Below are 18,943 nucleotides of genomic sequence, written 5' to 3'. Positions count from 1 at the left end.
ATACCTCGTATGTTCCATTGAGCTATTCTGAGACATTTCGATGATTTTGCTGTATATTTAGAATTAAAATCAAATAAATTTTCATGAGATTCGTTTACAACTCTATTCATAGTTCTTGTAAGAAAATAAACATATTAACATTAATAAAACAATCAGTTATTCTTTTTACGTTTGGGAGAAAGAGAAGAGACTGCAGTTGATTTGTTTAAAAAGCGAGAAAATAATTTACTCAGGTCTTCTCTGCTCTTAATAGATTCTGGCTTAGAGTGTTCATTCTTCTTTACAAGAATAACTCCTCCTCTGCCAGACCAAATGTATTTTAGATTGAGAACTTCCTGTGCTTCTCTTAATTCCTTCATAAGTTCCAAGGAGAGTGGGGTCAGCTCATCACGAATTGATACGTTGGTCGGTTTTCCGTTAAGCAATAGTGATTCATTTATAGACGTGGACAACATATTCTTAAAAAGTTTTTTTTTGTTCAGAACTTCATCCTTGGATTCTTCATTTTTGAAAATTATTTTAATGGGAATTAATGAACTACCAGGTTTGTTAGTGTTAAATATTCTTGACGAGGAAATAACTGAATCGGGACTAAGACACACACCAATAGACACAAATGTTTTGGAGACGAGATCTGACACATTTTCATTGGGTAACGTAGGAATTCCAAAGAGCATTGCATTATTGCAGGTTGCCTGCTTATTTGTTTTATCAACACTGGATTCCAGCTTATGTACGATCTCGGTAAGAGTGGTATGAGATTGTTTAAGGATTGATATTTCATGCTTTAGTTCTTCGTTCTTAGTTTTCAAGTCCTTAAAATCGGCGACGATGTCATCAAATTTTGAGGATAGAAACTCTTGTGATTTTTCTATAGCATTCGTAATATGCTTCACCTCTGTCCTAACAATATCCATTTCATTAGCAACCGCAGTCGAAACAGTTTTTTCCACCACATTTTTCATACTATTCATTTCATTGGCAACTGCAGTAGATACTGTTTTCTTCAGTTCCAATGCAATGGCCGTAATCATAGATGAGTTGTTTTTACTCGTATCTATTATACGCTGATAAGAGGCCGAGCATTCCGATGAACAAAAGTACGAAGTTTCCCGGATACGTCTTATTGCATTCCCGATAATGTTGCGGCATTTAAAATGCGCGCTTGAGAAGCAGTACTCATGAAAATATGTTTCATACTTTTATTACATAATTTTGGATACTAATTTTGACACCAATTGATTCAGATTGATTCGAGTAGTTCACAAAAGCATGCTTCAGTGTTTATGTCACACAGTCAGCATCATTTTTCCAAACTAGTGCTTGACATTTGCGTTGCCTATTTGTATGAGAACAGTGATGCTAATCTAAAGACCCTTCTTAATCCACCTAGTGGTGTGATAATGCCTTTCTCTTCTTTCATAACAGTCTCATGAAAATATGTTTCATACATTTATTAAATAATTTTAGACACCAATTGATTTGGATTGATTCGAGTAGTTCACAAAAGCATGCTTCAGTGTTTATGTCACACAGTCAGCATCATTTTTCCCAAACTAGTGCTTGACATTTGCGTTGCCTATTTGTATGAGAACAGTGATGCTTATCTAAAAAAAGCCTTCTTAGTCCACTTAGTGATGTTTTCATATATTTTGAAAAATCACCATAGGGGGGAGTACATGAAATTTTCGAAATCGAAAAAAAATTTTTGATGCCAAAAGGCTTAGAATTACATGAAACGTCGAGATTTAGTGTCATCTCGAAAAAAAAATTTTTTGAAAAAATCGACTTTTTGGAACTTAGAAAAAATATGAAACTTTTTCTAATTCCCAGAAAGTTGATTTTTAAAAAAAAAAATTTTTTTGAGATGGCACTAAATTTCGATGTTTTATGCAGTTTTAAGAGTTTTGGCATCAAAAAAAATTTTCGATTTTGGAAATTTCATGTACTCCCCCCTATGGTGCTTTTTCAAGATCGAAAATTGCCAAACCTTTACCACCGGGCAGCACCCCTTAAGCATGTCCGATTTAGGTCAAATTTTGCATAAAGGCTTTTTTCGAGGTGCTTAAACTTTTGAGCACTAGAACTTTACGAAAATAGAGTTGATCCCAAAATTTTGGCACCCTTATATATATAAGAGCGGTAAAAATCAACGTGTTTTGTCGGTTACGTCACTTATACCATCATATATCTGGAACCAAAAGTCACAACCATTTGATCTTCGAACTTGATCAACGGCCCGACAGTAGCTTTCAAACGAGCCCAAGTTTGTTAAAATCGGATCAGCCATCTCTGAGAAAATTGAGCGCGTTCAAATACAACGCTTTTTGTCGGTTACGTCACTTATACGATCATATCTCCGGAACCAAAACTCACAACCATTTGATCTTCGAACTTGATCAATAGCCCGACAGTAGCTTTCAAACGAGCCCAAGTTTGTTAAAATCGGTTCAGCCATCTCTGAGAAAATTGAGCGCGTTCAAATAGCACGATTTTTGTCGGTTACGTCACTTATACAATCATATCTCCGGAACCAAAAGTCACAGCCATTTGATCTTCGAACTTGATCAATGGGCCGACAGTAGCTTTCAAACGAGCCCATGTTTGTTAAAATCGGTTGAGCCATCTCTGAGAAAATTGAGCGCGTTCAAATATCTTCGAAAAGTGCACATACATACACACACACACACACACACACACACACACACACACACACACACACACATACACACACACACACACACACACACACACACACACACACACAGACATTTTCCGATCTCGACGAACTGAGTCGAATGGTATATAACACTATGGGTCTCCGAGGCTCCGTTCGAAAGTCGGTTTTTCCAGCAATTCTAATACCTTTCTATAGAGAAAGGCAAAAAGCCTTCTTAGTCCACTTAGTGAAATTTTCATATATCTTGAAAAATCACCATAGGGGGGAGTACATGAAATTTTCGAAATCGAAAAAAAATTTTTGATGCCAAAAGGCTTAGAATTGCATGAAACGTCGAGATTTAGTGTCATCTCGAAAAAAAATTTTTTTGAAAAAATCGACTTTTTGGGACTTAGAAAAAATATGAAAATTTTTCTAAGTCCCAGAAAGTTGATTTTTTCAAAAAAAAATTTTTTTGAGATGACACTAAATTTCGATGTTTTATGCAGTTTTAAGAGTTTTGGCATCAAAAAAAATTTTCGATTTTGGAAATTTCATGTACTCCCCCCTGTGGTGCTTTTTCAAGATCGAAAATTGCCAAACCTTTACCACCGGGCAGCACCCCTTAAGCATGTCCGATTTAGGTCAAATTTTGCATGAAGACTTTTTTCGAGGTGCTTAAACTTTTGAGCACTAGAACTTTACGAAAATAGAGTTGATCCCAAAATTTTGGCACCCTTATATATATAAGACCGGTAAAAATCAACGTGTTTTGTCGGTTACGTCACTTATACCATCATATATCTGGAACCAAAAGTCACAACCATTTGATCTTCGAACTTGATCAACGGCCCGACAGTAGCTTTCAAACGAGCCCAAGTTTGTTAAAATCGGATCAGCCATCTCTGAGAAAATTGAGCGCGTTCAAATACAACGCTTTTTGTCGGTTACGTCACTTATACGATCATATCTCCGGAACCAAAACTCACAGCCATTTGATCTTCGAACTTGATCAATAGCCCGACAGTAGCTTTCAAACGAGCCCAAGTTTGTTAAAATCGGTTCAGCCATCTCTGAGAAAATTGAGCGCGTTCAAATAGCACGATTTTTGTCGGTTACGTCACTTATACAATCATATCTCCGGAACCAAAAGTCACAGCCATTTGATCTTCGAACTTGATCAATGGCCCGACAGTAGCTTTCAAACGAGCCCAAGTTTGTTCAAATCGGTTCAGCCATCTCTGAGAAAATTGAGCGCGTTCAAATATCTTCGAAAAGTGCACATACATACACACACACACACACATACACACACACACACACACACACACAGACATTTTCCGATCTCGACGAACTGAGTCGAATGGTATATAACACTATGGGTCTCCGAGGCTCCGTTCGAAAGTCGGTTTTTCCAGCAATTCTAATACCTTTCTATAGAGAAAGGCAAAAAGCCTTCTTAGTCCACTTAGTGAAATTTTCATATATCTTAAAAAATCACCATAGGGGGGAGTACATGAAATTTTCGAAATCGAAAAAAAATTTTTGATGCCAAAAGGCTTAGAATTGCATGAAACGTCGAGATTTAGTGTCATCTCGAAAAAAAATTTTTTTGAAAAAATCGACTTTTTGTGAATTAGTCTTAGACTTAGTCCCAGAAAGTTGATTTTTTCAAAAAAAAATTTTTTTGAGATGACACTAAATTTCGATGTTTTATGCAGTTCTAAGAGTTTTGGCATCAAAAAAAATTTTCGATTTTGGAAATTTCATGTACTCCCCCCTATGGTGCTTTTTCAAGATCGAAAATTGTCAAACCTTTACCACCGGGCAGCACCCCTTAAGCATGTCCGATTTAGGTCAAATTTTGCATGAAGGATTTTTTCGAGGTGCTTAAACTTTTGAGCACTAGAACTTAACGAAAATAGAGTTGATCCCAAAATTTTGGCACATATATATAAGAGCGGTAAAAATCAACGTGTTTTGTCGGTTACGTCACTTACACCATCATATATCTGGAACCAAAAGTCACAACCATTTGATCTTCGAACTTGATCAACGGACCGACAGTAGCTTTCGAACGAGCCCAAGTTTGTTAAAATCGGATCAGCCATCTCTGAGAAAATTGAGCGCGTTCAAATACAACGCTTTTTGTCGGTTACGTCACTTATACAATCATATCTTCGGAACCAAAACTCACAGCCATTTGATCTTCGAACTTGATCAATGGTCCGACAGTAGCTTTCAACCGAGCCCGACCCGAGTTTGTTAAAATCGGTTCAGGCATCTCTGAGAAATTTGAGCGCGTTCAAATACAACGCTTTTTGTCGGTTACGTCACTTATACAATCATATCTCCGGAACCAAAAGTCACAGCCATTTGATCTTTGAACTTGATCAATGGCCCGACAGTAGCTTTCAAACGAGCCCAAGTTTGTTAAAATCGGTTCAGCCATTTCTGAGAAAATTGAGCGCGTTCAAATACAACGCTTTTTGTCGCTTACGTCACTTATACAATCATATCTCCGGAACCAAAAGTCACAGCCATTTGATCTTCGAACTAGATCAATGGCCCGACAGTAGCTTTCAAACGAGCCCAAGTTTGTTCAAATCAGTTCAGCCATCTCTGAGAAAATTGAGCGCGTTCAAATATCTTCGAAAAGTGCACATACATACATACACACACACACATACATACACACACACACAGACATTTTCCGATCTCGACGAACTGAGTCGAATGGTATATAACACTATGGGTCTCCGAGGCTCCGTTCGAAAGTCGGTTATTCCAGCAATTCTAATACCTTTCTATAGAGAAAGGCAAAAAGCCTTCTCAGTCCACTTAGTGGAATTTTCATATATCTTGAAATATCACCAGGAGTACATGAAATTTTCGAAATCGAATTTGATGTCAAAAGGCTTAGAATTACATGAAACGTCGAGATTTAGTGTCATCTCGAGAAAATTTTTTTTTGAAAAAATCAACTTTTTGGGACTTTTTTTTCAAAGAAAGAAAGAAATTTTTCAAAGTCCCAGAAAGTTGATTTTTTCAAATTTTTTTTTTGAGATGACACTAAATTTCGATGTTTTATGCAGTCTTAAGAGTTTTGGCATCAAAAAAAATTTTCGATTTTGGAAATTTTATGTACTCCCCCATGGTGCTTTTTCAAGATCGAAAATTGTCAAAACTGTAACACCGGGCAGCTCCCCTTACGCATGTCCGATTTAGCTCAAATTTTGCATGAAGGCTTTATTAGAGGTGCTTGAACTTTTGAGCACTAGAGCTTAACGAAAATAGAGGTGATCCCAAAATTTTGGCACCCTTATATACATAAGAGCGGTAAAAATCAACGTGTTTTGTCGGTTACGTCACATATACCATCATATATCTGGTACCAAAAGTCACAGCCATTTGATCTTCGAACTTGATCAATGGCCCGACAGTAGCTTTCAAACGAGTCCAAATTTGTTAAAATCGGTTCAGCCATCTCTGAGAAAATAGAGCGCGTTCAAATACAACGCTTTTTGTCAGTTACGTCACTTATACAATCATATCTCCGGAACCAAAAGTCACAGCCATTTGATCTTCGAACTTGATCAAATGTCCGACAGTAGCTTTCAAACGAGCCCAAGTTTGTTCAAATCGGTTCAGCCATCTCTGAGAAAATTGAGCGCGTTCAAATACGACGCTTTTTGTCGGTTACGTCACTTATACAATCATATCTCCGGAACCAAAAGTCACAGCCATTTGATCTTCGAACATGACCAATGGCCCGACAGTAGCTTTCAAACGAATCCAAGTTTGTTAAGATCGGTTCAGCCATCTCTGAGAAAATTGAGCGCGTTCAAATATCTTCGAAAAGTGCACACACATACACACACATACATACACACACATACACACACAGACATTTCCCGATCTCGTCGAACTGAGTCGAATGGTATATAACACTATGGGTCTCCGAGGCTCCGTTCGAAAGTCGGTTTTTCCAGCAATTCTAATATCTTTCTATAGAGAAAGGCAAAAACCTTTCTTAGTCCACTTAGTGGAATTTTCATGTATCTTGAAAAATCACCATATGAGGGAGTACATGAAATTTTCGAAATCGAAAAAATAATTTTGATGCCAAAAGGCTTAGAATTGCATGAAACGTCGAGATTTAGTGTCATCTCGAAAAAATATTTTTTTGAAAAAATCGACTTTTTGGGACTATCAAATCATCAATCATCAAATATCAAAAAAGTCCCAGAAAGCTGTTTTTTCCAAAAAAATTCGTTTAACATTTAAATTTCGTTTAAAGAGTTTCGGCATCAAAAAAAATTTTCGATTTTTGAAATTTCATGTACTCCCCTCTATGGTGCTTTTTCAAGATTGAAAATTTTCAAACCTTAACCGTCGGGCAGCACCTCTTACGCATGTCAGATTTAGCTCAAGTTTTGCATGAGGACATTGTTCGAGGTGCTTAAACTTTTGAGCACTAGCGCTTTACGAAATTAGAGATGATCCCAAAATATTGGCACCCTTATGTTATATAACAGCGGTAAAAAATCAAAGTGTTTTGTCGATTACGTCACTTATACCATCATATCTCTGGAACCAAAAGTCACAGCCATTTGATCTTCGAACTTGATCAATGGCCCGACAGTAGCTTTCAAACGAACCCAAGTTTGTTTTTCGGTTCAGCCATCTCTGAGAAAATTGAGCGCGTATAAATACAACGCGTTTTGTCGGTTACGTCACTTATACCATTATATCTCCGGAACAAAAAGTCACAGTCATTTGATCTTTGAACTTGATCAATGGCCCAACAGTAGCTTTCAAACGAGCCTAAGTTTGTTAAAATCGGTTCAGCCATCTCTGAGAAAATTGAGCGCATTCAAATATCTTCTAAAAGTGCACACACACACATACACACATACACACACATACATACATACAAACACACAGACATTTTCCGATCTCGTCGAACTGAATCGAATGGTATATAACACTATGGGTCTCCGAGGCTCCGTTCGAAAGTCGGTTTTTCCAGCAATTCTAATACCTTTCCATAGAGAAAGGCAAAAATAGTTTGAACATGATATATTGCGAACATTTTATCATCTGGAATCTTCAAACAACTTTTCGAGAGACTCAAAGTTTATTAACAAGTTGAAATTATATTTCGGATTCACTCCATCAGATGGAAATAGTGTGCAAATTTCAATATCAAAACTATGCTCTAGTGCGAAAACTAAAAGATTTAGAGCGATTTTGTCTTTTACAAAAATGTTCGGAATGTAGCGGTCTACATTATGAAAATCATATTAGTTAAAAACTCACCCACCCAGTAGCGCTAGTGAAATCACAATTTTGCTAAAGAAAATTGATTCTATTATATCTTTATAAATTGATTAGATAGAAGTTTCTTGTTTTCTGGAAGAATGATCCGGAGTTCAAAACAGATCAAATAGTGTGAATAGTAGTTGAATTATATTTCATTGGTAACTAGTGTATTTTCCAGGGTTTAAAATTAATGCAGCTCAAAATCTTGTTGACTTATTAAAATAAACCATATAAACCATTAAATGAATTAGTTTTTATATATCTACACGGTAGTTTTCTGTAGCTACAAATCAGAATTATTTGCGAGAGTGATGTTATCAATCAGTTTTTCAATAAGTTGGTGAAGGATAGACAAACTGAATACTGTTTTACTAGAAGACACTAGTAAGCTACTGGAGTATTAGGATGAATATCGACATCTGAAATCTGAGGTTTAGACTATTTACATAGTTAGATATACTTATAAGTAATCGTGACATGTATTGCTTATTTTATTTAAATTTTTATTTTTTATTGAACTGTGAAACCCAATGAAGCGAAAATTTCATAGTCTCGTTCATCATCAGGCAACAAATCTCTTCATCTTTCATGTCAACGAATTACAATAGCTATAAATGATTACGGTAGCTCCTATAACTGAGCCTACCACAAGAACTAGAAAGGATGATTAAAAATTGGATTGGAAACAATGAATAAATATACGATACATTAAAAAAAGCCATTGCCGTTTCAACCTTCCGAGTGAACGGATGTGCTTTTGTTAACTGCGAAACGCTGAAAACCAGTGCCGTGTGTGATAAAGCGATCGGACAGTCGAAATTGTACCGTTATTGTATAATAGACAATTGTGCTCGTTCCTCTGAGAGGTTTTTTACACATAATACAATAGTGCAGTGGATAGACATTGAATAGTGAACATTTGGAGTAGTGCCGTGACCCGGTGCTGTGTGCTTTTTTCCTCTTAGAGGTTTTTTGCACACAGATACAACAACAATTCAACCAACGCGTGGCCCCAGCGGCCGAGTTTTGTAGCACACCGATTAGCCAAGGCCAGGCATTGGTGGCTATTCATTTTTAAGCTAAGTATCATTCTCTTTCCCTTTTTTATCTGTCCTTGAAATTATCTGGTGGTATCCCAGATTTCTAACCCGTGCGGATACAATTCCGTGCCATGACAAATCCTGAGAAACAAAACCCTGACCCACCAGATGATAAAATGGAGACAACTGTCGATAGCAAATCTCGCATTAAGAGCTATCCCGACGGACTTTGCTCCCGGCCGGACCGTACACGGTTTATTTCCGGCCCAAATTGAATGGAAAAAAATTGAATATTCTCCAAATATCGCCAGAGCTGACGCACAGCGTCCCATTGCAGCAATAAGCCCCGTTTTGTTAATTGTGGGGAGGCTCATGCGGATGGCTCCTGCGGTAAGGGTACTGCAAAGTGTCTTTACTGTAAGGAGGGTTCGCATGACCTAATGGCATGTCCCGCGTACAAAGCGCGAAAGGATGGTTTGAAACGTTCCCTTAAGGAACACTCCAAGCGTTCCTTTGCTGACATGCTCAAGAGTGCCACCCCCCCCCCCCCCCCCCTAACCAATCAACGAATATCTATACATGCTTGTCAACTGACGAGAGCGAGTTTGACGACCCATTGGGAGGTTCATCTTCGGCGGTCCCTCCAACATTAATGTTTATAGGTAGTGGAGACAAAGCTCCGAAGCAAACAGCTCCTGGTCTCGGAAAACTCAATTCTGAGAAGGAATTCCCACCACTTCCCGGGACACCAAAATCACCAAGTGCCTCTGAAAACCCAACAGAGAACCAGCTGGTTGCTGGGCTCATAAAATTCTCTGATGTTGTGAACTGGATATTTAACACCTTCAATATTTCTGTTCCTCTTAAAAGCCTGTTTATGACTTTGATAACTACAGCTAGATCTTTTTTGAAGCAGTTGACTGCAAAATGGCCCCTTCTTTCAGCGATCGTATCCTTCGATGGCTAACTCATCCACCGAGGTTACGGATTCAATCACTGTTTTACAGTGAAATTGTAGTAGTATCATCCCAAAAATGAATTCTTTTAAAATTCTTGTGAATAACCTGAAGTGTAATGCATTTGCATTGTGCGAAACTTGGCTAACTTTTGATGTATCCCAAAACTTCCACGATTTTAACATTATTCGCCAGGATCGAGACGATCCCTACGGAGGAGTACTTTTGGGGATCAAAAAGTGCTATTCCTTCTATCGAATTAACTTCCAATCGATACCAGGTATTGAAGTTGTCGCATGTCATGTCACAATGAAAGGCAAGGACCTTTGCATTGCTTCCATCTACAATCCACCAAGAACCACGGTTGGGTACCGCTGGCTTAGCGATATCACGAAGCTTCTTCCCGTGCCAACGTTAGTTTTAGGAGACTTTAACTCTCACGGTACGGGATGGGGTTGTCTTCATGATGACAACAGATCAACCGCGATCTATGATCTTTGCGATAACTTCAATATGACTATTTTGAATACCGGAAAAATGACACGGATTCCCGCACCACCAGCAGGACCAAGCGCGCTGGATTTAACATTATGCTCAACCTCGCTACGGTTGGATTGCACGTGGAAGGTGATCCCCGATCCCACGGTAGCGACCATCTACCTATCGTAATTTCAATCGCCTGCGGATTAAGACCATCGTAGACAATCAATGTTTCGTATGACCTCACACGAAATATTGATTGGAAATACTACGCAAATTCGCTGTCTGAAAAACTAGCAACATCACAAGAACTTCCTCCGGAGGCAGAGTACCTGTTTATGGCTGGCTTGATTCTCGATACTGCGATTCAAGCTCAGACGAAACGTGTACCCGGCGCGAAAACAAACATCCGTCCTCCTAACCCGTGGTAGGACAAAGAGTGCTCATCACTCAAAGCGAAAAGATCTTTAGCGTTCAAAAAGTTCAGAAAAAATGGAACACCCGATAATTTTCGGAATTACGCGGCGTTAGACAAGCAAATGAAGAACTTAGTCAAAGCTAAGAAACTTGGTTATTGGCGACGGTTTGTTGACGGATTATCAAAAGAAACATCGATGAGCACTCTTTGGAACGCAGCCCGACGAATGCGCTACCAAAACGCCACGAATGAAAGCGAGGAATATTCCAACCGCTGGATATTCGATTTCGCTAAAAAAGTATACCCAGACTCTGTTCCGGAACAGAAGATCACCCGCGCCACGACATCAAATACAAACGAAACACCATTTTCGATGGTAGAGCTCTCACTCGCACTTTTGTCGTGTAACAATAAAGCCCCGGGGCTAGACAGAATTAAATTCATTTTGTTGAAAAATCTCCCTGACCTTGCCAAAAGGCGCTTGCTGAATTTATTCAACAAGTTTCTTACGGGTAATATTGTCCCACACGACTGGAGACAAGTGCGAGTGATCGCCATCCAAGAACTAGGAAAACCAGCATCCGATCACAATTCGTATCGGCCGATTGCTATGCTTTCCTGCATCCGAAAATTGTTCGAAAAAATGATTCTCTTTCGTCTTGACAAATGGGTGGAGACTAATGGCTTGCTTTCAGATACACAATTTGGTTTCCGCAGGGGCAAAGGAACGAACGATTGTCTTGCGTTGCTCTCAACAGAAATTCAAATGGCATTTGCTCGCAAAGAACAAATGGCATCAATTTTCCTTGACATCAAGGGAGCTTTTGATTCAGTCTCAATAAATATCTTATCTGAGAAGCTGCATCAGCTTGGCCTTTCACCAATTTTGAATAACTTTTTGAATAATCTATTGTCTAAGAAACGCATGTATTTCGCGCATGGTGATTTGTCTACAATACGATTCAGCTACATGGGTCTTCCTCAGGGCTCATGCCGAAGCCCCCTTTTATACAATTTTTACGTAAACAACATTGATGAATGTATCAACACATCCTGCACGCTTAGACAACTTGCCGACGACAGCGTTGTTTCTGTTATAGGACCCAAAGCTGCTGAGGACCATTACAAGATACCCTCGACAACTTGTCGACATGGGCTCTTCAAAAGGGTATCGAGTTATCTACGGAGAAAACTGAGCTAGTTGTATTTTCAAAGAAGCGAGAACCAGCACAATTACAGCTTCAACTAGGGAGTAAAACCACACCTCAGGTCTTCACATTTAAATATCTCGGGGTCTGGTTCGAATCCAAATGCACCTGGGGATGTCACATTAGGTATCTGAAACAAAAATGCCAACGGAGAATCAACTTTCTTCGTACGATAACCGGATCGTGGTGGGGTGCCCTCCCAGAAGACCTAATCAGGTTGTACCAAACAACTATATTGTCCGTGATGGAATACGGATGCTTTTGCTTCCGATCCGCGACGAACACTCATTTCATCAAGCTGGAAAGAATCCAGTATCGTTGCTTGCGTATTTCCTTAGGTTGCATGCAGTCAACTCATACGATGAGTCTCGACGTGTTGGCGGGCGTCTTACCGTTGAAAAATCGATTTTGGGATCTCTCATATCGATTGCTAATCCAATGCGATGTTTTGAATCCGATGGTGATTGAAAAGTTCGAAAGGCCTGTCGAGCTCAATTCTCAGACCCGTTTTATGTACTTGTATTTTGATTACATGGCTCAGAATATTAACCCTTCTTCATTTGTTCCCAACCGTGTTCATTTCTTGGATACTTCTGATTCCACTGTAGTGGCCCCCAATATTTTTTATAATAAATTTAGAACAGTCAACTGTGAAAAGATGTTTTACACTGACGGATCAAACATCAACGAGTCACAGGCTTCGGCATCTTCAATCAAAACATCACCGCAGTGATCCAGCTTCAGTTTACGTCGCAGAATTAGCTGAAATTCAGTACACTCTTGAGATCATTGACACCTTGCCCAAAGACCATTACTTCATTGTCACGGACAGTCAAAGTTCAATAGAAGCTCTCCGGGCAATGAAGCCAGGAAAGTATCTCCTCTATTTTCTGGGGAAAATATGGGAACACTTGAGAGCTTTATCTGGACGGTCTTATTCGATATCGTTAGTTTGGGTCCCTTCGCATTGTTCCATTCCGGGCAATGAAAAGGCAGACTCGTTGGCTATGGTGGGCGCATTAGAAGGTGATATTTATGAATGACCAATATGCTTCAATGATTTTTTCAGCATCTCTCGTCAGAAAACTCTCGAAAGTTGGCCTACTTCATGGAGCAATGGCGAGCTGGGTCGATGGCTACACTCCATTATCCCTAAGGTATCGACGAAACCTTGGTTCAGGGGGATGAACGTGAGTCGCGATTTCATTCGTGTTATGTCGCGGCTCATGTCAAATCACTACACTTTCAAAGCACATCTCCGGCGTATTGGGCTCAAAGATAGCGGTCTCTGCACCTGTGGCGACGGTTATCAGGACATCGAGCATGTCGTGTGGTCGTGCGTAGAGTATCGCGACGTCAGGTCGGAGCTACTGGAATTGCTTAGGGTCCGAGGTAGACCACCCAATGTTCCGGTTCGGGATGTGTTGGCGAGTCGGGATAGTTTATATATGCTTCTCATAAACCACTACCTCAAACACATTAATATACAAGTGTAATCCGTAGTATCCTCTCTTTTGTCGAGGCGGAGAATAATCTTCATATACAGGTTCGAGACTAACATTCGCCCGATTTCCGAAATCCCTCGCCTGTCCACAATCTCTGCAGAAAATAACAAGATTTTTTGCTGTCACTAACTTTTTCGTTCCCCATTCCTCCGTTTCTCCACCATCTTGATGTCAACTAATTAGATCTTTATCGTTTTTAGTCATTCGTTCTCATACCCCCTTTTTCACCCCGTTTTCCACAAAATTACTTCTCTATACTTCTTTCATTCTCTTAGGCAACATCATCGCCCACGGGAAAACTGCTTCAGTCGATGACCAACATGCGGGCCACCCTCTGGGTCTCTGTGACCTGGGGGTGTTTCCCGCGGACCCATTGAAACGTATAATCGTCATCTGGAAGACACTAGTGTCATATTTAATCCACCGACCATTGCCGATCACCAGCTGCAGACTGAATCTGCCAGAATCGACCATTGTGACCAGAATTCGCAACTACCCTAAGGATAATACCCTAGTTTTAATATAAGTATTGACGGCTTTCTCAGTCCCAAATCACTAGGCAAACGATTTAATCCTTAAATTGCCCGACGTTTCGGCCGTTTTTTATGGCCTTTTTCAAGGGAAACTGTAAAGTTGTGTTTTTATTATTGTCAAAAAGAAGGTACAAAAAAGTTACATGAATACAAATACTACAAACATATTTTAAACTCACTTTAGTCAATTCGTTTTTGTCGAGTACGTTGATTGCCAACGGTAAGAAGTTTAACAATTTTAAACGGCTTTAATTGCTTCGCGGATATTTGCATTTGGTAGTCGATAGCAGTCACAGACTCTCTGGGTGTACACTTGCTTGACAACGGTCAGTAGAAATTTGGTGAACAAACTGATGTTGCTTGTGTGCTTAGTGAGACACGTGATCCACAATCATTTTGCTCTCTGTTGTGACTCTTTTTCGGCGACTAGTGGTAGCTTTAATTGTGTGTAAAATGCCTGCGTAGATAGTGTTGAGTCCGTCTACATCGGTACGGTGGTTGATGGTATTGGCTGTGTTTGTAATATGGCACATCTCGAGTATGGGTAGAGATGACGATCGGTAGGTTCTGTCGATGATTTTGGCTTGTGCTGTATTAAACGTGTGATTGTGTTGGATCATATGTTGGATCAGGGCAGTTTTTTCCCCAAGATTGTTCATCTGTTCATCGTTGCTGTTTTTACCAGCGTCTCTCAGTTTGTGGTACTGATTTATGTTGCTGTTATGCCCATAGAGCCTTGTTTTTAGTTGATTTCTTGTCATGCCGATATAGCACATATTACAGTCTTCACATGATATACTGTAAATAACATTTGATTGAAGCATGGGGTCTATTGGATATTTGGTGCTAGGAAGAATGCGGGCAATGGTTTTGATCGGTTTTTGCGTTATTTTGACTTGAGGATAATCTGCTTTGAGAATGCTGGCTATTGTCGTACTTAGAGAAGGAATATGTGGTAGTGATCCGTAGGTAAAATCTATGTTGTTGTTTATGCTGGAGCCGTTACTTGATGGAGTGTCAGTTATCCGTTTTATGTTGTTAGGGCTATTGTTGCGAGTCATAAGCCTGTTTATTAGTGATGTTGGATAGTTGTTGGTGCGAAGATGATGGAAGATTACATTGCGCTGGAAATTATGGTCTTGACTCGTGGAAAGACTGGTCACTCTTTTTATAAAGTTTACGGCGACGTTTATTTTCATTGATAGCGGATGAAACGATAGAAAATTAAGAAGTCGGTTCGATGAGATGGGTTTGGCATACCACATGGTTGACATTGTTTGATCTGATTGTCGCGTTACTATCGTGTCTAAAAATGGTAGTTTGTTGTTAGATTCTTCCTCCTTGGTGAATTGTAAATGTGGATTGTATGAGTTGAACATATCGAGTGTATATTGTACTTTGTCATTGGGAATAGCCATGAACAAATCGTCGACGTATTTACGTATCACGGGAATGCCAAACGGAAGTTGTCTGGTTGCTGTTTTCAGAAGGTTTTCCATGACGATATCGGCTAATATGGGTGATAGGGGGCTACCCATGGCAGTACCAAAAACTTGAATATAGTGTTTTTCTTGAAAGCGAAAATAGCTACTTTTTACACAAAACTCGACCAGTTCGAGAAAAAGGTCTAAGTTTATGTTGGTGTGGTTTTTAATATCATTCCAATTCATTATGATATCGTGTGTGATTTGTTCAATCGGTATATTTGTAAACAATGAGACTACATCGAAGGAGACCAGAATATAGTTTGGCGGTAAGGTAATTTGATTAATGTAGTTAACGAATTGGAAGCTGTCAGAGATATTGTACTCACTCTTCACTGATTTCTGTAGAATGTTGGCTAAGTATTTCGATAGTTGGTAGGTCGGCGCCGTGATGTTTGGAACTACCGGTCTGAGTGGCAGATTAGGTTTATGAGCTTTGGGCTGTCCATATATACGGGGGCATATCGATGTTGTTGATTTTAGCAGTTTTACTGTTCCAGTGTCTATTAATTTTAAGTTATGCAATCTGGTGATCAGCATATTATTCTGTCTCTGAATCGATGGTGTGGCGTCTTTTGGTACGAATTTGTATGTTGGGTTCTCCAGCAATGTGGTCATCTTCTGGTCATATTCGTCTTTGTACATTATTACGGTACGGTTACCTTTATCAGCCTGGAGGATTAAGATGTTTTGGTTCTCAGTTAAGAACTTGGTAGTGGTGGTGAATGCGTGTTGACAAAAATTATAAAGCGGGGTTTGATGGTGGTTGTATTTTGATTTAGAAATATAGTTCTGAATTTGTGTTGCAATTTGACATCTGTTACGATCCTGGAGTGTACTATCTGGAGAAAGCCGTAGTATGGATTCGATATCAGCTAGCATATGGTATAATGAAACTTCGGTGATATTTGTAACTGGTAGAGAGAATTTAGGTCCGAGGCTGAACAGTGTCATAGTGTCTGATGGAATTGTTACTGTGGTGGCATTGAGTATTGCTTTATGATTGAACGTAGGCGCACCATTGTCAGGTGAATGCGTTTTTTCAAGCGATTTCGCAAGTTTACCGTTGGTTCTACGTTGCTGTGTTTCTTGTCGATGTTTGAACGACTCATTTTGCGTTGTTATAAACCGTGATGCAATGTCGCTGTTTGTAGAATGTACAAGTTTTTGCTGTATTTGATTTAATTGTCGTTCTAAGCATCCACTTTTGTAAAATGTGTGTTGAATTTCTACATTTAGAATGGCTTTCTTGAAACGATCTGTGATTCTTTGAAGTTTATTTGTATATGGACTGCATTCCCAAAGCTCATAAACCTAATCTGCCACTCAGACCGGTAGTTCCAAACATCACGGCGCCGACCTACCAACTATCGAAATACTTAGCCAACATTCTACAGAAATCAGTGAAGAGTGAGTACAATATCTCTGACAGCTTCCAATTCGTTAACTACATTAATCAAATTACCTTACCGCCAAACTATATTCTGGTCTCCTTCGATGTAGTCTCATTGTTTACAAATATACCGATTGAACAAATCACACACGATATCATAATGAATTGGAATGATATTAAAAACCACACCAACATAAACTTAGACCATTTTCTCGAACTGGTCGAGTTTTGTGTAAAAAGTAGCTATTTTCGCTTTCAAGAAAAACACTATATTCAAGTTTTTGGTACTGCCATGGGTAGCCCCCTATCACCCATATTAGCCGATATCGTCATGGAAAACCTTCTGAAAACAGCAACCAGACAACTTCCGTTTGACATTCCCGTGATACGTAAATACGTCGACGATTTGTTCATGGCTATTCCCAAGGACAAAGTACAATATACACTCGATATGTTCAACTCATACAATCCACATTTACAATTCACCAAGGAGGAAGAATCTAACAACAAACTACCATTTTTAGACACGATAGTAACGCGACAATCAGATCAAACAATGTCAACCATGTGGTATGCCAAACCCATCTCATCGAACCGACTTCTTAATTTTCTATCGTTTCATCCGCTATCAATGAAAATAAACGTCGCCGTAAACTTTATAAAAAGAGTGACCAGTCTTTCCACGAGTCAAGACCATAATTTCCAGCGCAATGTAATCTTCCATCATCTTCGCACCAACAACTATCCAACATCACTAATAAACAGGCTTATGACTCGCAACAATAGCCCTAACAACATAAAACGGATAACTGACACTCCATCAAGTAACGGCTCCAGCATAAACAACAACATAGATTTTACCTACAGATCACTACCACATATTCCTTCTCTAAGTACGACAATAGCCAGCATTCTCAAAGCAGATTATCCTCAAGTCAAAATAACGCAAAAACCGATCAAAACCATTGCCCGCATTCTTCCTAGCACCAAATATCCAATAGACCCCATGCTTCGTTCAAACGTTATTTACAGTATATCATGTGAAGACTGTAATATGTGCTATATCGGCATGACAAGAAATCAACTAAAAACAAGGCTCTATGGGCATAACAGCAACATAAATCAGTACCACAAACTGAGAGACGCTGGTAAAAACAGCAACGATGAACAGATGAACAATCTTGGGGAAAAAACTGCCCTGATCCAACATATGATCCAACACAATCACACGTTTAATACAGCACAAGCCAAAATCATCGACAGAACCTACCGATCGTCATCTCTACCCATACTCGAGATGTGCCATATTACAAACACAACCAATACCATCAACCACCGTACCGATGTAGACGGACTCAACACTATCTACGCAGGCATTTTACACACAATTAAAGCTACCACTAGTCGCCGAAAAAGAGGCACAACAGAGAGAAAAATGATTGTGGATCACGTGTCTCACTAAGCACACAAGCAACATCAGTTTGTTCACCAAATTTCTACTGACCGTTGTCAAGCAAGTGTACACCCAGAGAGTCTGTGACTGCTATCGACTACCAAATGCAAATATCCGCGAAGCAATTAAAGCCGTTTAAAATTGTTAAACTTCTTACCGTTGGCAATCAACGTACTCGACAAAAACGAATTGACTAAAGTGAGTTTAAAATATGTTTGTAGTATTTGTATTCATGTAACTTTTTTATACCTTCTTTTTGACAATAATAAAAACACAACTTTACAGTTTCCCTTGAAAAGGCCATCAAAAACGGCCGAAACGTCGGGCAATTTAAGGATTAAATCGTTTGCCTAGTGATTTGGGACTGAGAAAGCCGTCAATACTTATATAAATTCATCTTCCAGTCGTTACAACCATCATACATAACCTCAATATGGCTTACATACACAACGGCTTCTTTATGCTGATTGAAAACAATTTTGGTCACGA

General features: G+C 39.3%; 2 protein-coding genes across 2 annotated transcripts; one reads left to right on the top strand and one right to left on the bottom strand.

Annotated features, from left to right (window-relative positions):
• Positions 1-14,492: 14,492 nt before the first annotated feature.
• LOC131429014 (uncharacterized) lies at positions 14,493-15,662 on the bottom strand. Its single transcript, XM_058593070.1, has one exon. The coding sequence runs from the start codon at positions 15,660-15,662 to the stop codon at positions 14,493-14,495; it is 1,170 nt and encodes a 389-aa protein (XP_058449053.1).
• A 1,631-nt stretch (positions 15,663-17,293) lies between these two features.
• On the top strand, positions 17,294-18,463 carry LOC131429013 (uncharacterized). The gene has a single exon (XM_058593069.1). It carries the CDS (start codon positions 17,294-17,296, stop codon positions 18,461-18,463), a length of 1,170 nt encoding a protein of 389 aa, XP_058449052.1.
• The last annotated feature ends 480 nt before the right edge of the window (positions 18,464-18,943 follow it).

The sequence above is a fragment of the Malaya genurostris genome, chromosome 2 (assembly GCF_030247185.1).
Source record: "Malaya genurostris strain Urasoe2022 chromosome 2, Malgen_1.1, whole genome shotgun sequence".
Lineage (NCBI taxonomy): Eukaryota > Metazoa > Arthropoda > Insecta > Diptera > Culicidae > Malaya > Malaya genurostris.
Note: the sequence above shows the minus strand (reverse complement) of the source record. Positions and strands in the feature narration are given on the sequence as shown.